The sequence below is a fragment of the Eschrichtius robustus genome, chromosome 19, assembly GCF_028021215.1.
Source record: "Eschrichtius robustus isolate mEscRob2 chromosome 19, mEscRob2.pri, whole genome shotgun sequence".
Taxonomy (NCBI): Eukaryota; Metazoa; Chordata; class Mammalia; order Artiodactyla; family Eschrichtiidae; genus Eschrichtius; species Eschrichtius robustus.
The window spans coordinates 70,139,959-70,161,150 of NC_090842.1; the positions used below are offsets into that span (position 1 = coordinate 70,139,959).

At 47.6% G+C, this 21,192-nt stretch overlaps 2 protein-coding genes across 5 annotated transcripts; one reads left to right on the forward strand and one right to left on the reverse strand.

Moving 5' to 3' along the window:
• Nucleotides 1–2,142: 2,142 nt before the first annotated feature.
• Nucleotides 2,143–10,588, forward strand: ZNF584 (zinc finger protein 584). Of its 4 annotated transcripts, none has more exons than XM_068527285.1 (4): nt 2,143–2,250; nt 2,454–2,477; nt 3,356–3,482; nt 8,185–10,588. In XM_068527285.1, the coding sequence occupies exons 1-4, from the start codon at nt 2,188–2,190 to the stop codon at nt 9,186–9,188; spliced, it is 1,218 nt and encodes a 405-aa protein (XP_068383386.1). In that variant the 5' UTR covers nt 2,143–2,187; the 3' UTR covers nt 9,189–10,588. The 4 variants fall into 4 exon arrangements, with proteins under 4 accessions (XP_068383386.1, XP_068383387.1, XP_068383388.1 ...); XM_068527287.1 differs by having other exon boundaries at nt 2,180–2,250; nt 2,454–2,557; XM_068527286.1 differs by lacking the exon at nt 2,454–2,477.
• Nucleotides 10,589–12,058: 1,470 nt separating this feature from the next.
• Nucleotides 12,059–21,066, reverse strand: ZNF132 (zinc finger protein 132). The gene is made up of 3 exons (XM_068527260.1): nt 20,686–21,066; nt 18,399–18,525; nt 12,059–15,270 (listed from the first exon to the last, which is right to left on the reverse strand). The coding sequence occupies exons 1-3, from the start codon at nt 20,782–20,784 to the stop codon at nt 13,340–13,342; spliced, it is 2,157 nt and encodes a 718-aa protein (XP_068383361.1). The 5' UTR covers nt 20,785–21,066; the 3' UTR covers nt 12,059–13,339.
• Nucleotides 21,067–21,192: the final 126 nt, after the last annotated feature.

Genomic DNA, 21,192 nt, shown 5'->3' on the forward strand with positions numbered 1-21,192 from the left:
CTATGGTTTGCCTGTCATACCTTTTATTTGAAGCTCATAACACCTCCACAGATAAGTCCTAGAGGTTGTGAAGAAGCTAAGGACATAGACTCCAGAGCTAAACTACGTGGGTTCACATCCCACCCCAGCTAATAATAAGCTCCATGCTCTTGGACAAATAATGTAAGCTTTTTGTGCTTCAGCTTCCTTAATTAAAAAATGGGGCCAATAGGGAATTCCCTGGCGGTCCAGTGGTTAGGCCTCTGCGCTTCCATTGCAGGGAGCACGGGTTTGATCCCTGGCTGGGAACTAAGATCCCGCAAGCCGTGCATAGCGTGGCCAAAAATAAATAAATAAATAAAAAATAAAAATGGGGCTGATAATGGCACATGATTTCTTGGTGTTTGAGAGGCTCAAGTTGATATGGGTAAAGGACATCAAGCAGAACTCAAAATGTGCAGTACTTGCTACTATCTCTATATCATAGGTGAGGACACCAGAGTTCACAGAGGTCCAACTGCCTGCCCCAGGTGACTCCTCCTGTCCCCAGTGAAATTATGCTTGGGTTGGGGTTTGAACCTGGGGATACAGGACTGTTGTGTGTGCAGAGGAAGATGTTACTTTTCTTATTTCATGCCCAATTTACTAACATGGATTTGTCAAACAATTAGCATTTTAAAACATCCAATCCCAAAACAATCCAAATTGCTAAATAATTATAGGTGGAATGAGTAAAAAAGCTTATGGATTTAAGAAACTAATTGTATCCATGCTGATTTCATCCCACTCCTAGGTATTTACTCAAGTGAAATGAAAACTATGTTCACAGGCTTATGCAAATATTCATAGCCACTTTATTCAAAATAAATAAAAAGTAGAAACAACTCCAATATCCCATTACCAGGGTGGATAAACACAGTGTGGTGCATCCATAAAATGAAATCCGTTAAGCCCATCAGAAGCAAAAAATTAATGATCTATGTGCAACACTATGGGGAAAAAATCTTAAAAGCATGAAGGTAAGTGAAAGAAGCCACGAAAAAAAATGATAACCTGTAAGACCCCCACATATGAATTCTAGAAAATACAGAATTATAGTTTTGTACATTGGCTGCACTCACAAGGTGACAGCTTTATGAGCTCCTACAAGAAAAGGTATGCAGGGCATTTTTTTTTTTAATATATAAATTTATTTATTTATTTATTTGGCTGCGTTAGTTGTGGCTCCTGGGTTCTAGAGCGCAGGCTCAGTAGTTGTGGCACAGGGGCTTCGTTGCTCAGAGGTAGGTGGGATGTTCCCGGACCAGGGCTCGAACCCGTGTGCCCTGCGTTGGCAGGAGGATCCCTAACCACTGCGCCACCAGGGAAGTCCTGTAGGGCATTTTTGACTGAAGGCTTTCCGCAGTGGTTGCCCGAGTAGAACTCTCTGGTGTTGAACTTGCTGCTGCAGACTTCAGAGGTGGGAGATATGACTGAAGGCCTTTCCACACGCCTTACACACACGGGATTTTGCCCCATCATGTATTCCTCAGTGGTAAAGAAGGGTTGCTTCTCCTCGAAGGCCTTTCTGTAAGCCATGCATGCATAGGGCGAGTTTTCAGCGTCCGTTCTCATGAGGTTCTGCAAAAGGGATTGTTGAGGTCCCAGCTGCTGGAGACAGGTACGCACTGAGCAGTGCAGCACAGGCTCTGGGACATCCACACCTCTGCCCACGTCCAACTACTGATCTTCCCGACACCTCCTCAAACTTTGCACTTGAAATGAGTGCATTTCAGTTGCACCTCTCTACGGCCGGGGTCACCTCGGCTCGGTCACCGCGGGTACAGGGCGTGGTGGGACCTCCCCGACTCTCGCGCCTCGCCCGCTCCGCGGGCCGCGGGTCCGGGGAGCCTCCTGGACGCCATCCCCCGCTGCAGCAACCCACTCTCTCCGCCCCGGCGCGGGTCCAAAGGAACTAAAGCCGACACTGTAAGTCCCTGCCCCGCCCACGAGGCTCTCCCGGAAACGCCCCCCTCCTGGGCTGTCATTGGCTACGTCGGCACGGACGCAGCCTGCGACGTCACTTATGGGAAACGTAGTTCGCGCCCGCCCCGAACGAGGTCGCGGGTGACGCGGGCGCAGACTTAACGGAGGCACACGGGCGGGGCGGGGCGGAGCGGGACTTCCGGCGTTGCCCTGTGGTACCCGTTTTGCCGCCGCCGGTGGTCGATGCGAGCACTTTTGAGGGCAGCGCTCGCACCGCAGAGACCACCCCGGCTGAGAGAAGCGCAGGTACCCTCGCCGCGCCTTTGCATGCGCCGTGACCCCCGGGCATGACTCCCTTTTCCTGAGACTCGCTGTCGTACCCTGAGAACGTCCCGAGGTTGCTCCCGGTCCTCGGGCACATTTTCCTCGGTCGGCCGGAGGCTCCAGCGCGCTGGGCGGGGTGGCGGGTGCGGATCTCAGCTGCGTCCGCTGAAACTCTCCGCCCACAGGTTCCAATGGCAGAGGAGGCGCAGGTGAGTGGGAGGTGCGCCCCAGGCTCTCACCACCCGGATCCCCACCCAGCGGGTCCGGACTCTGAATGAGCCCGTGACAGGTGAGGAAGGCTATGACAGGTGAAGGGACAATCTATGCAGAGATAGAGAAGAGGAGGGCCGGGGGTCTCGGAGCTCCGTGTGTGGATCCCGGCGGCTGAGGGTTGAAGGGTGAGGAGGTCCTCTGTGCAGAGCTGGGGGTTGTCCTTGGCTGTGGGCCATTGGAGGTGTGGGGTGGACGAGGCAGGATGGGATTGAAGATGCTCTCTGTGGTAGCGCACTGGAGACACACACCACTGTGCACAGTGGAACGCGGGAGTTGCCAGTGGGGTGGACTGGCGAGGCTGTGGTGAGGGTGTGGAGTTGTACCATGCTGCGGTACAGTTATGTGTCTGGCATGCAGGAGGACAGACTGGAGGGCCCTTGGATGATGTACTCAGGCCTAAGAGAGAGAGGAGAACATAGGGGTTTTTCCTTATGAAAGGTGATCTCTGGGACACGGACGGAATTGGCTGGCAGGAAATAGGGTGGGGCCTGAGTGCTTGGCGGGGTACGTAGATGGCATCTCTCTGGTCACCAGCCTGTTGTTGTGGGCTGGATGCAGAATTTAGTAGCAGCATGAAGAAAGAGGCACCAATGGTACTGGGGGCCCTGGGAATCCTCTGAGATAGGGGTGTTAGGAGGAGGGAGGTATGAGGGTATGTGAGGGGTGCGGGCTCAAAGGGAAAGATGATGTCAGTGAGAGATGTGGCAGGACCCTGAGACACAGGTCAAGGGCATGGATGTGTTTCTCTGTTCATATTTTGGTTGGCTTTCTGCCCACTATTGACCCTAAGGCCCAGTTGAATTCATCATTACAGGCCCCGGTGACCTTTGAGGATGTGGCTGTGTATTTCTCCCGAGAGGAGTGGGGGCTCCTTAATTTGACCCAGAGGAGCCTGTACCGTGATGTTATGCTGGAGAACTTTGCACTCATTGGCTCACTGGGTAAGTCTCTCACACTTTCCCTCAGCAAACTGACCACCTCTGCCTTTAATCCATGGGAAGTTCTGTGTATCTTAAAGCCCACAGAGGCTGTGTGCTCTTCCCCTGCCTCTCTCTGAGGAGCCCTGTTGGCAGCCTCAACACCTGTTGCCCTACAGGCTCCTGGAGTAGGGCTTGGGGTTCAGATGTCTACAGTTTGCCTAACAAATCCTATCCAGCTCTTCCTCTTTCTGGCCGCGTGACTTTGCTGAAGCTGTGGGCCCTCTCTGCTCTAGTTTTTGCCTTCTTCCTCCAAAAGAAGTTTTGTAGGGGCCTCCCTGGGCCAGGTGTGAGCCATGAATTTAAATCAGTAGATCAATTTGGGCAGGATTGCTGTCTTTTTTTTTTTTTGTCGCGCTGAGTGGCTTGTGGGATCTTAGTTACCCGACCAGGGGTTGAACCCGCACCCTCGGCAGTGAAAGCGTGGAGTCCTAACCACTGGACCGCCAGGGAATTCCCAGGATTGCCACCTTAATGTATTTCAATCCATGAACATGGGTGTCTTTCTATTTATTTAGCTCTGTAATTTTTTAAAGTGTTTTCAGTGTACAAGGCTAAATTTATTTCTAAATATTTTATTCATTTTGATGCTCTTTTAAGTGGAATTACTTTCTTAATTTCATTTTAGATTGTACATTGCTAGTGTATAGAAATATAATTGATTTTTGTATACTGATCTTGTATCCTGCAACCTTGCTAAACTCATTTATTAGTTCTAATGGTTATTCTTTTTGGTGGATTCCTTGGTATTTTCTCTATATATAATGTCATGTCATCTGTGAGTAGAGATATTTTTACTTCTTCCTTTGCTTCACTGACTTGGCTAGAACCTCAGTACTTTATTGAATGTAAGTTGTAAGAGTAGATATCCTTGTCTTGTTCCAGATCTTATGGGAAAAGCGTTCAGTCTTTCACTAATAAGTATGATGTTAGCTGTAGGTTTGTTGCATGTGCCCTTTTCAGGGGAGGAAGTTCCCTTCTCTTGTTTGTTGAGGGCATTTACAGAGAAAAGTCGTTAGATTTCGTGCAGTGCTTTTCCATGTCTATTGAAATGACCATGTGATTTTTGTCCTTTATTCTGTTAACATGGTATATTACAGTAATTGATTTTCTATATTCATAAGAGTTATCAATGGTGTAGTTTTCTTTTCTGGTTATGTCTTTATTTGGATTGAGTATGAGGATAATTTTGGCTTCAGTGGATGAGTTGGGAAGTGTTCCCTTCTCTTCTTTTTATGGCACAGTTTGTGAAATATTGGTGTTAATTCTTTTTTAAAAAAAATATATTTATTTATTTATTTTGGGGTGCGTCGGGTCTTAGTTGTGGCACACGGGATCTTTCGTTGCGGCACGTGAGCTGCTCTCTAGTTGTGGCACATGGGCTCAGTAGTTGCAGCATGTGGGCTCTGTAGTTGTGGCGCCCAGGCTTAGATGCCCTGCATGTGGCATCTTAGTTCCCCGACGAGGGATCCAACCTGAGTCCCCTGCACTGGAAGGTGGATTCTTAATCACTGGACCACCAGGAAGTCCCCTGGTGTTAATTCTTATTCCTGTGTTATTATTAATCTGTGACGCCATCTCGGCCTAGTTTTTTTTTTTTTTTTTCCTGTGAGGGAAGTTTTGTCTTTTTTTTAAAGTCTATTCAGCTGTTCTGTTTCTTCTTCAGTCGGTTTATCTCTGCTCTTTTTTATTGCCTTCCTTCTTCTAGTTTTGGGTTGCCTTTTTTTTGTTGTTGTTCCTTGAAGTATACAGTTAGGATATTGGTTGAAGATTCTTTTTAAATAATTTTTAACTTATTTTTTAATTGAAGTGTGGTTGATTTACAATGTTTCAGGGGTACAACAAAGTGATTCAGTTACACATATAGAGATCTTTTTTTTAATACGTGTGTTGTGACATAAGAAATATATACTTTGTCTTTGTTCCCAGTTCCTTGGCATGCAGCTCCTAAAACCTTTGGAATCTCTGGAGTGATAAGAGAGTCTTTTGTATGCTAATGGGTTGACGGTGGCTGGGGACCCCTAGATGGTTTCAGGATGGGGGATGGTCACCAGAAAGACCAAGGCATGATTGTTAAGGTTGGATTTTCAGCTACTCCCAACCCCTCCTCTCCACTTTCCTACCCTGACCTTTGGGGAAGGGAGAGGGGCTGGAGATTGGGCCAGTCATCAATGGCCAATGATTTAATCAATCATGCCTATGTGATAAAACATCCATAAAAACTCCTAAATGACCAGTTTGGAGAGTTTCTGGGTTAGTGGACACAGCGAGATCCTGGGAGAATGGTGCCATCAAGGGCATGGACACTTCTTACCCCCTATGTCCTCAATCCCCACCCCTGGCATACCTTGGCCTTTTCATCTCTTCCATTGGGCTGTTCCTGAGTTGTATCCTTTAAAATAAATTGGTAATAGTAAGTAAACTCTTTTCCTGAGTTCTCTGATCTGTTCTAACAAATTATTGAACCTGAGGAAGAATCAATAATTGTGAGAATCCCAGATTTATAGTCAGTTGGTCAGAAAGTACAGGAGGCCTGGGACTTTCCGTTGATGTCTGAAGTGGGGGCAGTCTTGTGGGACTGCGTCCATAACCTGTGGGATCTGATGCTAATTCCAGGTAGTTGGTGTCAGAATTGAATTGAATCCTTGAACACCCAGTTGGTGTCAGAGAGCTGGAGAAATGGTGTGGAAAAGCCCCCATGCATGTGGTGTCAGAAGTGTTGTGAATAAGACAGCTCAGAGATGTTTCTGTAATTTTCCCTCTAAGCAATACTTTTCCCAATAACTTTTGGTATGTTGTGTTCTCTTTTTCTTTCGTCTCAAAATGTTTTGTAACTTTCCTTGTGGTTATTTAGGAGTACTTAATTTAAATTCCATAAATTTGTGAGTTTCCCAGACTCACTGACATAGAGAATAGATTTGTGGTTGCCAAGGGAAGGGGGGGGGCAGGGGAGGGATGGATTGGGAGTTTGTGACTAGCAGATGCAAACTATTACATATAGAATGGATAAACAACAAGGTCCTATTGTATAGCACAGGGAACTATATTCAATATCCTGTAATAAACCATAATGGGAATGAATTTTTAAAGATTTGTGGGTTTCCCAAATTTCTTTCTGTTGTTGATTTCTGTGTTAATTCATTTGTAGTTAGAGAACATTCTCTATGATTTCAATTGTCTGAAGTCTACTGAGTCTTGTTTTATATCCTAGCAAATGGTCTATTCTGGAGAATGTTCCATGTGCATGTGAGAATGGAGGAGAATATGTATTCTGCTGTTGTTAGGTGGCATGTTCTATAGATGTCTTGGAGGTCTAGTTGATTTTAGTGTTATTCATGTGTTATATCCTTTTTCATTTTCTGCCTAGTGGTTCTATCCATATATGAAAGTTAGAAATTGAAGTCTCTAAATATTATTGTTTGTCTATTTCTTTCTTTAGTTACGTCAGTTTTGCTTCACAGGAGGGTCTTTTTTTAAAAATTGTGGTAAAGCAAATAAACCATGAGATCTACCTTCTTAACAAATTTTTAAATGTACAGAAGAGGTTCCAACAAGTATCTACTGTATAGCACAGGGAACTATATTCAGTATCTTGTAATAATCTATAATGGAAAAGAATATATATGTATATTTATATAACTGAATCACTTTGCTGTACACCAGAAACTAATACAACATTGTAAGTCAACTATATTTCAATTTAAAAAATAAATTTTACAAAATGAACATTACAATTGCTTCTCTGACAATTTTTTTTTAAAAATGTACAGAAGAGGTTCATGTTCTAATACTTGGTTTCCTTCCTGGTTGCCATGGTGACATGAGATTCCTGTGGTACGTGTAGGGATGGGTCAGCCTTGATTTGGGCTGGCATCTTATTACCTTTCTACCTCCTAGGCTTTGCACCTTTGAGGTCCCTATGAAGGGTGAGGTGGCCCAAATGAAGGGTGAGGAAGAGCCCTGGGTGCCCAACATGGTGGACATGACTGTGGTCAGCAGAGCAGAGGCCAGGATGGGTCCTGGTCTTGGTGAATGGGGCTAGGGGGTGCCTTGGTTTCAGTGATGGGTATCTGAGTACACTGGCATTTTGGTGCTGGGGCCAGTGGCCACACCTTATTCCCACCTTTCCTCTCCCCTCTTGTGGACTCACTGTGTGGTCTTGCTATCTCTACCATGGCTCTGGATGACCCACCTCTCTGGCCTCTGTGTCTTGTCGTTTCCTCTCCTCTGTGCCAGTGCAGAGCTGTCCACTGTGACCTCCTGTGTGTGTGATTTGAGATGCGTACATATCCCTCAGTAATACTTGAACACCAGCTGCTGTGTCACAGTCATGTTTTCGTTGGAGTAGACACAGCCTCTTCACAGTGCTTGCTGTCCCCAGCAGCTAAGGCCCTGCCGATACCCTTTGCACAGGAGTGACTTGGAGGCCCTGAATCCCTTCCCTGCACTGCTCCCATCTTTGTGTCCTGGTCCCTGTTGAGGTCTCCCCTGTTCTGGGCTCTGGCAGAGCCCTGTTCCGCTGGGCCAGCCCTTCCTCGTCCAGACCTTTCCTTGCAACCTCCTGGCAATTCTGTGGACTCCTTTATGGGTGTGTCCGACATGCACTGGTGATGAAGGTGCCTCTTCCCTCTAAGCCAGCTCTCAGTGACTGACTCTTCTGTCTCAGGTTTTCTGTGTAGACTGCGGGATGAGGAAGCCCCTCCCGAGCAGGTGAAGAGCCGCAGAGTCTGCCTGTCAGAGACCCCCTTTCTGTGTGGGGTGTCTGGGAAGGACATCCCTGCCACCTTAGGCTTCCTCCAGCCCCAGGCCACCCACAGAGAGGCGACACCACACAGAAGCACCGAGCGCAAGGCCTTCCCACCCAGCTCCACTCGCCAGCAACAGCAGGGAGCCCATGCCACACAGAAGCCCTTCAAGTGCAGCGACTGCGGGCAAGCCTTCCTGAAGGCCTTCGCGCTCCTCGACCATCTGATCACTCACGCCAAAGAGAGACCCTTCAGGTGCCCAGCAGGTGGAAATGCCCCCAAGGAGAGCTCAACCCTGGTTCATCACCGAAAAACTCACACCGGAGAAACATCCCATGTGTGTAGTGAGTGTGGGAAGGCCTTCAGTTACCCATCTAAACTGAGGAAGCACCAGAAGGTTCATACTGGCATAAAACCTTTCAAGTGTAGTGAGTGCGGGAAAACCTTCAACCGCAAAGATGCACTTGTTCTGCACCAGAGAATTCACACTGGAGAGAGGCCTTACCAGTGCAGCGAGTGTGGGAAGTCCTTCAGCGTTCTGTCTACCCTCATTCGGCACCGGAAAGTTCACATTGGAGAAAGGCCCTATGAGTGCAGGGAATGTGGGAAATTCTTCAAATACAACCATAGCTTCATTCTTCACCAGAGAGTTCACACTGGAGAGAGGCCCTATGAGTGCAGTGAATGTGGGAAAACTTATGTGACCCGCTCTGGGCTGTATCAGCACTGGAAAGTCCACACTGGAGAACGTCCCTACGAGTGCAGCCTGTGTGGGAAAACCTTCACTACCAGGTCCTACCGGAATCGGCACCAGCAGTTCCACACTGAAGAGAGGGCTTATGAATGTACAGAATGTGGGAAAGCCTTTAAACATAGTTCTACCCTCCTTCAGCACAAGAAAGTCCACACTGGAGAAAGGCCATAGGAGGACGGGGATGTGGGAAAACCTTTAGCCATGGCTGGCACCTTGTTCAACATGAAAGGTCTCACTCCAGAAAGGAGATTAAGGAGAGTAGCCATTTGAAAGCTAAACATGTCACACCCCAGCACCCACACTGGGCTGGCCCCAGGTATGTGGGAAGCGTTCAGGAGCTGTGTTGCACTCTCACCTGCCCAGGCTGTTGGCAGTGTTGAGTCACTGCCAGTTTCTGTGACAGAAGCCATCCCACTTCTACCACCTGGCAGGTCCCCTTGGTGTGCATCAGTCACTGTGTGTGCTCAGGGAAGCTGACCTCTGTGTTCCCCACTTGATAAAGGAGAGAATCATGAGTGGTGGAGCCCATAATGGGTCTTATTCCCTCCCCCTCCAACTGATTTAGGTGTGGACATGACCTAGTTCTGGCCAAGAGTAGCTGAGCAGTGTCTGCTGGGGGCTTCCGGGGAAGGTTAACCATTTTCATGGACACTGTTGACACTACATTTGGTCCCTGTCATGCATTTATCCAACCCTGGAACTGGCTCACACTGCTCTGGAATGTCTGGTAATAAAGGCCTTTTTGTTTAAACCACCCTTAATCTTTGGGATCTGTGTGTGGAAGGATTGAGAACAAAATTGGGCTCATGGATAGAGGGAACAGTTTCTGTGGGGGTCCCTGACTTTTGTCTGCCTCAGTGGGGACAGCAGGATGGCAGAGGACAGCTCCAGTCAAGGTTGGCCTAATTTGCACTGGTGCCTGAGACCTCCAGGGAAAGACTGAAGGGCTTTGTGGATAAATCTTCAGCCTGGATGTCAGGTTTACTTGAGGATCCAGAGCTCACCTGAAGAATGGGGTGGTTGGCATAAGATCCCCGTGTGACTAGGGACAAGCACCTGGGTTCCTTGTTCCCAGGGAATGTTCTGCCATCTCCAGCATTGGTCAAAAGAAGCTGTTTCCAGAATCAGCTCAGAAGCCATGCCCTCTGAAATCGAGAACGTGGAGGTAAGTTCTAGACTGGCCGTAAGTCCTACAGGGGCCTGTTGGAAAGAGTAAGTGGACACAGAAGCACTGAGTGAGGTCATGTGGAGTGGGGAGTCTGGTAAACAAGAGGGTTTGAGCTGGTTCTAAAGAGGCATTCACAAATGTTCCAGGAACCATGGTTTCACAGGGTGCGGCATGCAGAATTTCTCAGGAATTGCAAACCTTTTCCCTGTGTCCAAGGTCACTGTCAGCAAATAACCTACAGGTTTCCTGGATTCTCAGAGCCTTTCTGGGCATGTTCACCTCATGGCCATCACCCTGGGACTGAAAGAAGATCCTGTAGTCCTAGGATGTGGCTTTTGTGACCCAGCTAGTGTTCCTGATGTCTCTGCACACCATGGCTTTGGCTGCTTTGGCTGCCGCTGTCCCAGGGCTCCAGGGAATGAAGTGGTTGAATCAACATATGGATCCAGATCTATGTTTAAAATTTTGGAAACTTTTTTCAAAAGGTAAATAAAATGTCAGTTCAGCGAAACTTGTTATGTGGTTGTAGCTGTGTCCCTGGTCTAGAAATCGTGCTTCATGTCAAGAAGGAAATGTTAGCTGAGAGGTATGTTTGGGGAGAGAGCCACCAACCCCAGACTTGAGGGGCTTTGGGCCATGGTGCTCAGCCAGTACTTTGGGTTGGGGTTGGAAACTGCTGCTTCCTTTAGCTTCAGTGATTCCTCTCAGCCACCCCCTGATGGCAGGAGGGGTGGTGGCCACGCGGGGTGGGACCCTACGGAGTTCTCGCCAGTCTGCTCAATGTCTCTCCAACACCGTAAGGCATACACCCACCCCCAGGCCTGCTCGGGCCCTTCTCCCTGTGTGTAATACCTGTCTGCCCCTGGCGTGGCGGTCTGTGTGGGAGCAGAGTTAGAGTCCAGCTGAGCAGAGTAGGGCTCAGATGACAAACAAGTTGGGGTAGGGTAGACTGAACCAAACTCCTCACCCCAGCCAAAAGGGCCGGCATGATCTGTTTCCTGACCTCTTGGCCTTCTTCTCCTCTTCATGGGCCACTGGGTCTCCTCATTGTTCATTCCTGCCTGGGGCCTCTGCACTGCGGTTCCCTCTGGCTGGAATACCCTTCCCCTGGAGTCACCTCCTCAGCTCTTCCCAACCAATCTGCAGTAGCAGCTATCACTTTGTCACCTCTGCTTCATTTCCTTCATAGCTCCAGCCACCCTGCAATGACGCTGCTTTAGTCTGTTTGCATGTTAAATGTCTGTACTGCACATCAGATGGAGATGAAATGTATCTACCACAGAGCTCAGGCAAGAGCCTGGCACACAGTAGGACCCCAGGGAATGTTTGGCTGCTCTGAAGGACTGTGCTGGGCCCAGACCACAGCCCCGTCATCAGAGCTGACTCTGGGGAGGGAGAAGGTAGGACAGCACAGGGAACTAGTAGGTACGTCCCCCTTCCTGCACTCCCTGAGTGCTTACACACCTACCCCAGGCTGTGTAAACTGCTGCTGTGCTCTGGAGACTGAACTCACCCAGCAGGGTCAAAACCCATAGGGGCCCTCCTGCATGAAAACTGACATTCTAGTAGGTGATGTAGACCAAATGTTGTGTCCCCCCAAAATACACAGGTTAAAACCTAACCCTCAATGTTTTGTATTTGGAGGTGCGGGCCTTTGGAAGATGATTAGGTCATGGGGGAGGAACCTTCATGAATGGGATTAGTGCCCTCATAAGAGACCCCCCCTGAGAACTCCCTCTCTCCTTCCACTGTGTGAGGACACAGAAGACAGCTATTAACCAGGATCCTCACCAGACACCAAATCTGCTGGCACCGTGATCTTGGATTTTCCAGCCTCCAGAACTGTGAGAAATTTCTATTATTTATTAGCCACCCAGTTTATGGTATTTTTATTCTGTCAGTTGGAATGGACTAAGACACGGGGAGACAGACATCCCTTAAGAAACCACACAACTGGCAACTGTGAGCAGGGCTGTGGAGGGGCCCCAAGTGTGTCGATGAGGCCCCTCCGGATGTTCCGCATTTCTGTCTCCTGGGGGCTCAGATGACCTCTGCAATTGGCTTTTACCTTTTAGTGAAGGGAAGAAGTTATCATGGCTTGTATTCGTCATGGCTGATCCTTTTGTTGTAACTTTTTAAAAATTGAGCATTTAATGATTCTTTTTTACACTCTAGGGCTTATTCATATTTCACCAGTATACATGGAGACACACACACACACACACACACAGATATTTCTCCCTTGGTACTGTTTTAGGTATATTCCACATGTTGTGATACGCTCTGTTTTCATTTTCATTCAAAATACTTTCTAATTTTTCTTTTGATTTCATCTTTGACCATGGATTATTTATAAGTGTGCTATTTAGTTTCCAAGTGAGGGTTTTCCACACATCACACTATCCTTGATTTCTTATTGAATTCTCTCATAGTCAGGGTCCATACTTTGTATTATTTCAATTCTTTTCCATTTATCAAGCCTTGTTTTGTGGCCCAGAAGATGCTCCATTTTGGTAAATGTTCTATGTGCCTGTGAAAAGAATGTGTATTCTGCCTTTATTGGACAGAATGTTCTATAAATGTCAATTAGGTCAAGTTGGTTGGCAGTGTTGTTCGTCTTCTATGTCCTTAGTGATTATCTGGGATGGATGTGGACATCTCCAACTATGATTGTGGATTTGTCTATTTCTCCTTGCAGTTCTATCAGTTTTTGCTTCATGTACCTTGAAGCACTGTTAGGTACATTAACGTTTAGGACTGTCATGTGTCTTGATTAATTAATCTCTCAACTGGCATGGGGTTAGTTCATTCCTTAACCCTCTCAGAGGCAATGGGAATGAAGCCATTCTAGTGAGCCTAGGACAATCCCAACACCCTCCAGGAAAGGAGAAGGGAGGCACAGGGAGGTGTTCTCTCCATGTATATGAAGGTGACTGCTGCAAATATTTGGATCCAGGCAGCTAGAAAGAGGTTTATGCTCCAGAGGCGAGACAGTGCTGCCTGGGTTCCTGGGCTGCTCAGAAAGGGCAGAGTAGCTTCTGAAGGCTCTTCCACATTAGTGACCCATTAGGTAATTTCTCTGTGGGTATTCTGCTGCATGAAGTTTGACGTGGCTGAAGACTTTCTCACGAAGATCATTTCTACAAGGCTCCACTCAGGTATGAATCCTCTTATGCTGAGCAAGGTTGCAGAGGCGGCTGAAGATTTTCCCACAGTGGCCACACTCGTAAGTCCTTTCTCTGGTGTGAACTATCTGGTGTCGAACAAGTGTGGATCTTTCACTAAAGGCTTTCCCACATTGGCTGCATTCATAGGGCCTTTCTTGTGTGTGAACCCTCTGGTGACGAACCAGGTGAGAGTTATTGCTGAAGGCTCTCCCGCATTCACTGCACTCATAAGGCCTTTCCCCGGTGTGAACTCTCCAGTGATAAATGAGGCTGGACTTGCGGCTAAAGAACTTCCCACATTCAGTGCACTCATAAGGCCTTTCTCCAGTGTGAACTTTCTGATGTTTAATAAGAATGGAGTTTTGGCTAAAGAATTTCCCACATTCACTACACTCATAAGGCCTTTCTCTTGTGTGAACTCTCCAGTGCTCAATGAGACTGGAACTGTGAGCAAAGGCTTTTCCACATTCGTTGCACTCGTAAGGCCTTTCTCCAGTGTGAATTCTCCAGTGCTGAATCAGGCTGGAGTTGCGACTGAAGGCTTTTCTACATTCACTGCACTCATAAGGCCTTTGACCAGTATGTACTTTCTGGTGCTGAATGAGGGTGGAGCTATTGCTGAAGGCTTTCCCACATTCACTGCATCCAAAAGGCCGTTCTCCGGTGTGAACTTTCTGATGTCGAAGGAGGTGAGAGCTTTGGTTGAAGTCTCTTCCACATTCACTGCATTCAAAAGGGCGTTCTCCAGTGTGGACCTTCTGATGCTGAGCAAGGTTGGAGTTATTGTTAAAAGCTCTCCCACACTCATTGCACTCATAAGGCCTTTCTCCAGTGTGAACCCTCCAGTGCTGAATGAGAGCAGAGCTGCGGCTGAAGGCTTTGCTACATTGATTGCACTCATAAGGTCTTACTTGGGTGTGCACTTTCTGGTGCCGAAGGAAATTGGAGCTTTGGCTGAAGGCTCTTCCACATTTGCTGCACTCAAAAGGTCTTTCTCCACTGTGAACTTTCTCATGCCGAGTGAGGTGTGACCTGTTATTGAAGGCTTTCCCACATTCACTGCATTCATAAGGCCTTTCTCCTGTGTGGATTCTCTGGTGATGAACAAGTGTGAGTTTGTGGCTAAAAGTTTTCCCACAGTCACTGCACTCATAGTATTTTACTCCAGTATGAAATTTCTGGTGCTTCCTCAGCTTAGATGGGTGACTAAAGGCCTTGCCACACTCCTTACATATGTGAGATGTTTCTCCAGTGTGAAACTTTTGGTCATTAACAAGAGTTGATTTCTCCTCTAAGGAATTTTCAACTCTTGGGCATCTAAATTGTATCTCTTCAGAGTGAGTTCTCAGGTGGTTGAGGAGGACAGAACTCTTCTGGAAGGCTTTTCCATAGTCACTGCACTTGAAGGGCTTCTGTGAGGCATGGACTTCTAGGAGCTGCCCAAGACTGGAAGGATGTGGTAAGGCCTCCCTGCACTTTGTGCTGCTGTGTGGCTTCCCACTGCCATCTGTGTTTGGGTGCTGGAGGAGGTCATGGCCGTCCGAGACATCCTTACCACCTAACCCACATGTAAAGGGCTTCTCTGATAGACAGACTATTGAGCTCTTCACAAACAAGTCCCTGTCCTTGTCCCATTTGAAGGGCTTTTCTCCACTGTACTCCTTCTGATGCTGGTGAAGGTTTGCACCAAACCAAAACTCTCTGCCACATGCTATACGTGTGTAGGGAGTCTCCTCAGCGTGTGTTCCTTGATGTACATCCAGGTGCAAAATGTCTTTCAAGAATGGGTCACACGTGTCACAACTGTCAGCCTTCTGGGTGGAAGGATGTGCACTGAAAATCCTGACCTTTGACACCACATCTACAGAAGCATCCTGCTTGGAATGTACCTCCTCATCTTCCACTCCATGCCAACAACCTGAAAGCCGAGAAATTTCTGGTTACTGAGTGTTCCACTTAGTGGAAAGGGTGACTTCATTAGAAATATGTGATTGACACATACAGAAATGGGCCCAAGGGTTTGTTGATAGGCCAAGGGGGCCAGAGTAAGAGTGAAAGGCTCACTGTGCAGGACAGGGCCCAGCAAGCCACAGAGTAAAGGGGCCTCACCGGAGGCATGGACACAGAGGCAAAGAACTTGAAAAGACATTTCTCAAAGAAAGATAAATATACACAAATGGCCAATAAGTACGTGAAAAAATGCTCAACAGCATTAGTCATTAGAGAAATGCAAACTCAAACCACAATGAGATACCACCCCACTAGGATAGCTATAAGAAAAAAGATAGTAACAAGTTGTTTATGAGGAAGTAGAGAAATTGGAACACTCATACACTGCAGTGGGAATGTAAAATGGTGCTGCTAATTTGGGAAACAGTTTGCGAATTCCACTGCTATGTATCTACCCAAGAGCAATGAAACATATCTACACAAAAACTTGTACCTGAACGTTCATAACAACCATAATTTTTGTAACAGTCGAAAAGTGGAAACGAGCCAAATGCCCATCAACTGATGAATGGATTAAAAAACTGGTATATCGATACAATGGAATATTATTCAGCCATAAAAATGAACAACATATTACTGATATGTGCTGCAACATGGATGAACCTCAAAAACATTATGCTAAGTGAAAGCCAGTCACAGAAAAATGTATATTGTATGATTCCATTTGTATAAAATGTCTAGAATAAGCAAATCTATATAGTCAGAAAGTAGATTTCTGGTTGCCTAAGACTCAGGAGGAAGGGATGAGGGGGGATGGAGAGTGACTGCTAAAGGCTATAAAGTTTTACTTTAGGTAATGGAAATGTTCTAAAATTAGAGTATGGTGATATTTATTTATTACCTCTAATTTTTAAAAATTTTAATTGACGTATGTTGTGTTAATTTATGCTGTACAGCACAGTGATTCAATTATACATATATGTACAATTCTTTTTCATAGTCTTTTGCATTATGGTTTATCACAGGATATTGAATACAGTTCCCTGTTCTATACAGTAGGACCTTGTTTATCCATCCAATATGTACTAGTGTGCATCTGCTAATCCCAAACCCCCAATCCATCCCTCCTCCAACTCCCACCCTTTGCAACCACAAGTCTGTTCTCTATATCTGTGAGTCTGTTTCTGCTTCATAGATATGTTCATTTGTGTCGTATTTTAGATTCCACATATAAGTGATATCACATGGTACTTGTCTTTCTCCTTATGACTTACTTCATTTAGTATGATAATCTCTAGGTCCATCCACGTTGCTGCAAATGGCATTATTTCATTCTTTTCTAAGGCTGAGTAATATTCCATTGTATATATACACCACATCTTCTTTACCATCTGTTGAGGGACATTTAGGTTGTTTCCATGCCTTGGCTATTGTAAATAGTGTGGCTGTGAACATTGGGGTGCATGTATCTTTTCGAGTTTTCTCTGGATATGTGCTCAGGAATGGGACTGTTGAATCATATGGCAACTCTATTTTTAGTTTTTTAAGGAACCGCCATACTGTTTTCCATAGTGGCTGCACCAATTTACATTCCCACCAACAGCGTAGGAGGGTTCCCTTTTCTCTACACCCTCTCCAGCATCTGTTATTTGTAGACTTTTTAATGATGGCCATCCTGCCCAGTGTGAGGTGGTACCTCATTGTAGTTTTCATTTGCACATCTCTAATAATTAGTAATGATGAGCATCTTTTAACGTGCCTATTGCCCATCTGTATGTCTTCTTTGGAGAAATGTCTATTTAGGTCTTCTGCCCATTTTTCGTTTTCTTTTTCTTAATTTATTTTATTTTTATGTATTTTATTTTTGGCTGTGCTGGGTCCTTGCCACTGCACATGGCCTTCTCTCTGGCCGCAGCGAGGGGGGGGGCCACTCCTTGCTGCGGTATGCAGGCCTCTCATTGCAGTGGCCTCTCTCCAGCTGCGGAGCACGGGCTCCAGGCATGCGGGTTCTAGCATTTGTGGCACACAGGCCCAGCAGGTGTCTGCCCATTTTTCAATTGGATTTTTTGTTGTTGTTGTTACTGAATTATATGGGCTGTTTGTATACTTTGTAAATTAAACCCTTGTCAGTTGCATCATTTGCAAATATTTTCTCCCAGTCCGTAGGTTGTCTTTTTGTTTTGTTTATGGTTTCCTTTGCTGTGCAGAAACTTGTAAGTTTCATTAGGTCCCATTTGTTTATTTTTGTTTTTTTTTCTATTGCCTTGGGAGACTGACTTAAGAAAACTGGTACGATTTATGTCAGAGAACATACTGCCTATGTTCTCTTCTAGGAGTTTTATGGACTATGGTGATATTTATACAATGAGAACATATGAAAAGCCACTAAACTGTACACATTAAAAAGGTGAACGTGGGACTTCTCTGGTGGTCCAGTGGTAACGAATCCACCTTCCAATGCAGGGGAGACGGGTTCGATCCCTGGTCGGGGAACTAAGATCCCACATGCTGCGGGGCAACTAAGCCCGTGTGCCACAACTACTGAACCTGTGAGCCTCAACAAAACAGCCTGCGTCCCACAAACTACAGAGCCCACATGCTCTGGAGCCTGCGTGCCACAACTAGAGAGAAGCCTGTGCACTGAAACAAAGAGCCTGCATGCTGCATCAAAGATCCCACTTGCCTCAACTAAAACCCGACACAACCAAAAAAAAAAAAAAAAAAAAAAGGTGAATGTTATGATATGTATCAGTAAAGCCATTAAAAAAAAAAAGTCTCCCCACACTAGGTCACCCCGCCAGGAACTGGTCAAGCTCAGTGGGATCCTTTAGGCAGACCAGAATGCCTGATCCCCAACCTCTTCTCCCACAAGGCCTCTGTGGGACATAACAGCTATTAGGATTGCTCATCAGGCTGCTCAGGGAGAAACAGGGGGAGTGCATACAGCTCAGTCCCAGCACTCACAGCACCTACAACAGGAAACCTGAGAAGGAAGCGGTGTCCATGGTCCAGATTTGGGATGAACAGAGCTTTCTATGGGGAGAAGGCATAAGGCAGATGCTGGCCACCAGGCTGGGCAGGGCATAAGGGCCTTACCAAGTGAGGTCATGAGCTCCAAGTTCTCCAGCATCACGCTGTGGTACAGCTGCCTTTGGGCTGCATCAAGGAGCCCCCACTCCTCCTTGGAAAAGTGCACGGCCACATCCTCAAAGGTCACCAGACTCTGCAATGATGAGACAGCTAAGCCAGGGGGCCAATAGGTAGGCTGAATAACAAATAGTCAAATGGGCACATCCAGGCCCTTGACCTGTGACTCAGAGTTCTGCCACATCTACCACTGGCATCTCCTCTTCTCATGACCCCCTCAGTCCATCCTCCCCTCACCTACCTGCAGCTCACCCCCCTCTTCAGGCCCTCACCTCAGAGAAGACAACAGGTGCTGGCACCACTGGTGTCCTTCTCTCCTCATAGTCCCACTGGCCACTTTATCCAGACCAAACCAAACAAGAGGAACAAATGGAAGGTGGATAGATGGATGCTGTTTCAGCTCTAGGTTGGCACACAGCCCACTTCCCCCATTGGACAATTTCCCTTGTGTCCTCCAGGTCACACCTCCCAAATATAAGAAAATTTGGGCTCTCTTTTTTTCCTTAAGCCTCTAGTACCAGGGCTCATTCCCTTACCTTGTACACATAGGACCATACCTTCCTCATATCTCCACTCCCCACAGCCCGCAATACCATCGCCCCTCTCCCTGGCCACACCACAAGCATCTCCCTAGTGTACCCATATACCACTATGTACATAGCTTGTCGACAAAGGCAAGCAAAATCCAATACTAACCTTGCACTGCCCTTGATTGCCAAAACTTCCCGCTGACAGAGACAGCCCTCACTCCTCTATTTAATGCCTCCCTTCTTTGCTCTGTTGCTTCAACCTTGCACCCCAGAACCATGAGTAAGACCTCAAACACCCTTATTCTCTTCCAGCTCTGACCTTGCACATGCTGTCCCTTCACCAGTCATAGCTGTCCTTGCCCTTCCTAATACACGAATCCCAGACCCGATGGCCCCCACTCTTGGCTTAGGAACTCTTAGCTTGGGCTGACCCTTTATGTCCCTGCTACTCCAATAGCCTGACAAAACCCCCTGGACCCAAGGAGGATGGCCACAAAAACCTGGTGAGCTGTAGAGAGGTAAAACAATCTAACCTCGGGCCCCTCTGTTATCCTACCTGTTACTTCCATGCTTCATTTTTTCATCCCAAGTCTACACTCTACTCAGAGGCTTGGTCATCATCCTGAACCCAGCTCACAGCTGCACAGTGTCTAAGCACAAGCCTCCACCCCTTAGATGTCTCCAGCCTGGACCCGGCAGAAAGCACACTTGGCACCTCAATTTGGCAGTCTCTGGGACATTGTCTTTTAATATTTATTATTTATTTAGGCTGCGCCGGGTCTTAGTTGCGGCACGCGGTATCTTTAGTCGTGGCATTTGGACTCTTAGTTGTGGCATGCGGACTTCTGAGTTGCGGCATGAGGACTCTTAGTTGTGGCACACATGTGGGATCTAGTTTCCCGACCAGGGATCGAACCTGGGCCCCCTGCATTGGGAGCACAGAGTCTTACCCACTGGACTACCAGGGAAGTCCCTCTGGGCCATTTCAAATACAATAAGGCCAAAACCCAACTCTTTATCTTCCCTCTGAAATCTACTTGCACCAACTTCCACATCTGGAAAACCTATCAGGGTCAACCAAGATACCTCATTGCCACACATCAGGAAATCTAGTCCGTCCTACTCAAAAAGCACATCCAGGAACCAACCACTTGTCCTACCTCACAGGCACCTCTAAGAGCACACACCTGGACTACCGCAGTCTCCTCCTCAATGGTCTTCCTGCCTGCAACCGCACCCCACCTCCCAGTCTCTTCTCCACCCAGCATCCAGAGGGAGCTTGTTAAGATCTGAGTCAGAACACCTCCCTCCTCTGCTCTACACTTCCTGTGACTCGCATCACACTGCGAAGAGAGGCCCCAGCACCTCACTCTGCTATTCCAGGCCTGCCTCCAGTTCCCCTGCTCGTTATTTCCACCAGACGAAATGGAGACCTGTGGTTTCCCTGAACACTTCCACCTTATACTCACCTCCAAGCAACTGGCACATACTGATCCCTGTGCTAGGGGCACCTTTCCAGACCTTATCCCACGTGATCCGCTCCATATAACCTCTGACCTAGGTTCCGGATGCTAGGACAAAGTGACTCTCAGGGCCCCAGACTCATGTGCAGGTGAAGAATTTGGGACACCACCATTCTCTAACGGGCTCCAGGCTCAGGAGGGCGGGGATCCCAGCGGGTGAGGACCTGTGCACCCGCCACTCACCTGCGCCGGGTCCATCTGCGACGCTGCAGGCCCGGTCACAACCTGTGGGCTGGGCGGGGCCCTGCCAGGCGGCGACCGGGACGAGCCCAGCGGGCTCATCCAAACCCCCACACCCACTGGGTGGAGTGACCGCAGGCTGACGGTCTCACTCAAGGCCTTTGTTTTCCCCAGTATGATATAGGAGCTGTCTCCCGGGAATGTGGGACGAAAGCGGGGCGCGGAGACTCTCTGCGTCCGTTCCACTTCCGGGAAAACCGAGGCTCAGGAATGAAGGGCCGTCAGCCGAGGGTAAAAGTGACTGCCAAGATGCGATGGCGGTTCCAGCACGTGCCCCCCCACCCCGGCCCCCTTCGCCGCACTTCCCGGCGACGGTCGGCGCATAGCCCCACCCGCCGCAAAATGAAGACTGCGATGGCCGCGCCGGAAGTCCCGCCCCACCCCCTGCAGCCAACGGGAAAACGCCCAAATCCTGACCGTTCACTGGTTCAAGGCTCGCGGCCTCCTATG

What these genes read in the sequence shown, in the direction of transcription:
- ZNF584 (XM_068527285.1), top strand. Translation starts at nt 2,188, where the DNA reads ATGCGAGCACTTTTGAGGGCAGCGCTCGCACCGCAGAGACCACCCCGG. An exon ending in CCCGGCTGAGAGAAGCGCAG is followed by an intron (nt 2,251 to 2,453) that starts GTACCCTCGCCG and finishes CTCCGCCCACAG; the next exon opens with GTTCCAATGGCAGAGGAGGC. An exon ending in TGCACTCATTGGCTCACTGG is followed by an intron (nt 3,483 to 8,184) that starts GTAAGTCTCTCA and finishes CTTCTGTCTCAG; the next exon opens with GTTTTCTGTGTAGACTGCGG.
- ZNF132 (XM_068527260.1), bottom strand. Translation starts at nt 20,784, where the DNA reads ATGAGCCCGCTGGGCTCGTCCCGGTCGCCGCCTGGCAGGGCCCCGCCC. An exon ending in CGCAGATGGACCCGGCGCAG is followed by an intron (nt 18,526 to 20,685) that starts GTGAGTGGCGGG and finishes TCATCATTGCAG; the next exon opens with AGTCTGGTGACCTTTGAGGA. An exon ending in GGAGCTCATGACCTCACTTG is followed by an intron (nt 15,271 to 18,398) that starts GTAAGGCCCTTA and finishes CTCGGCTTTCAG; the next exon opens with GTTGTTGGCATGGAGTGGAA.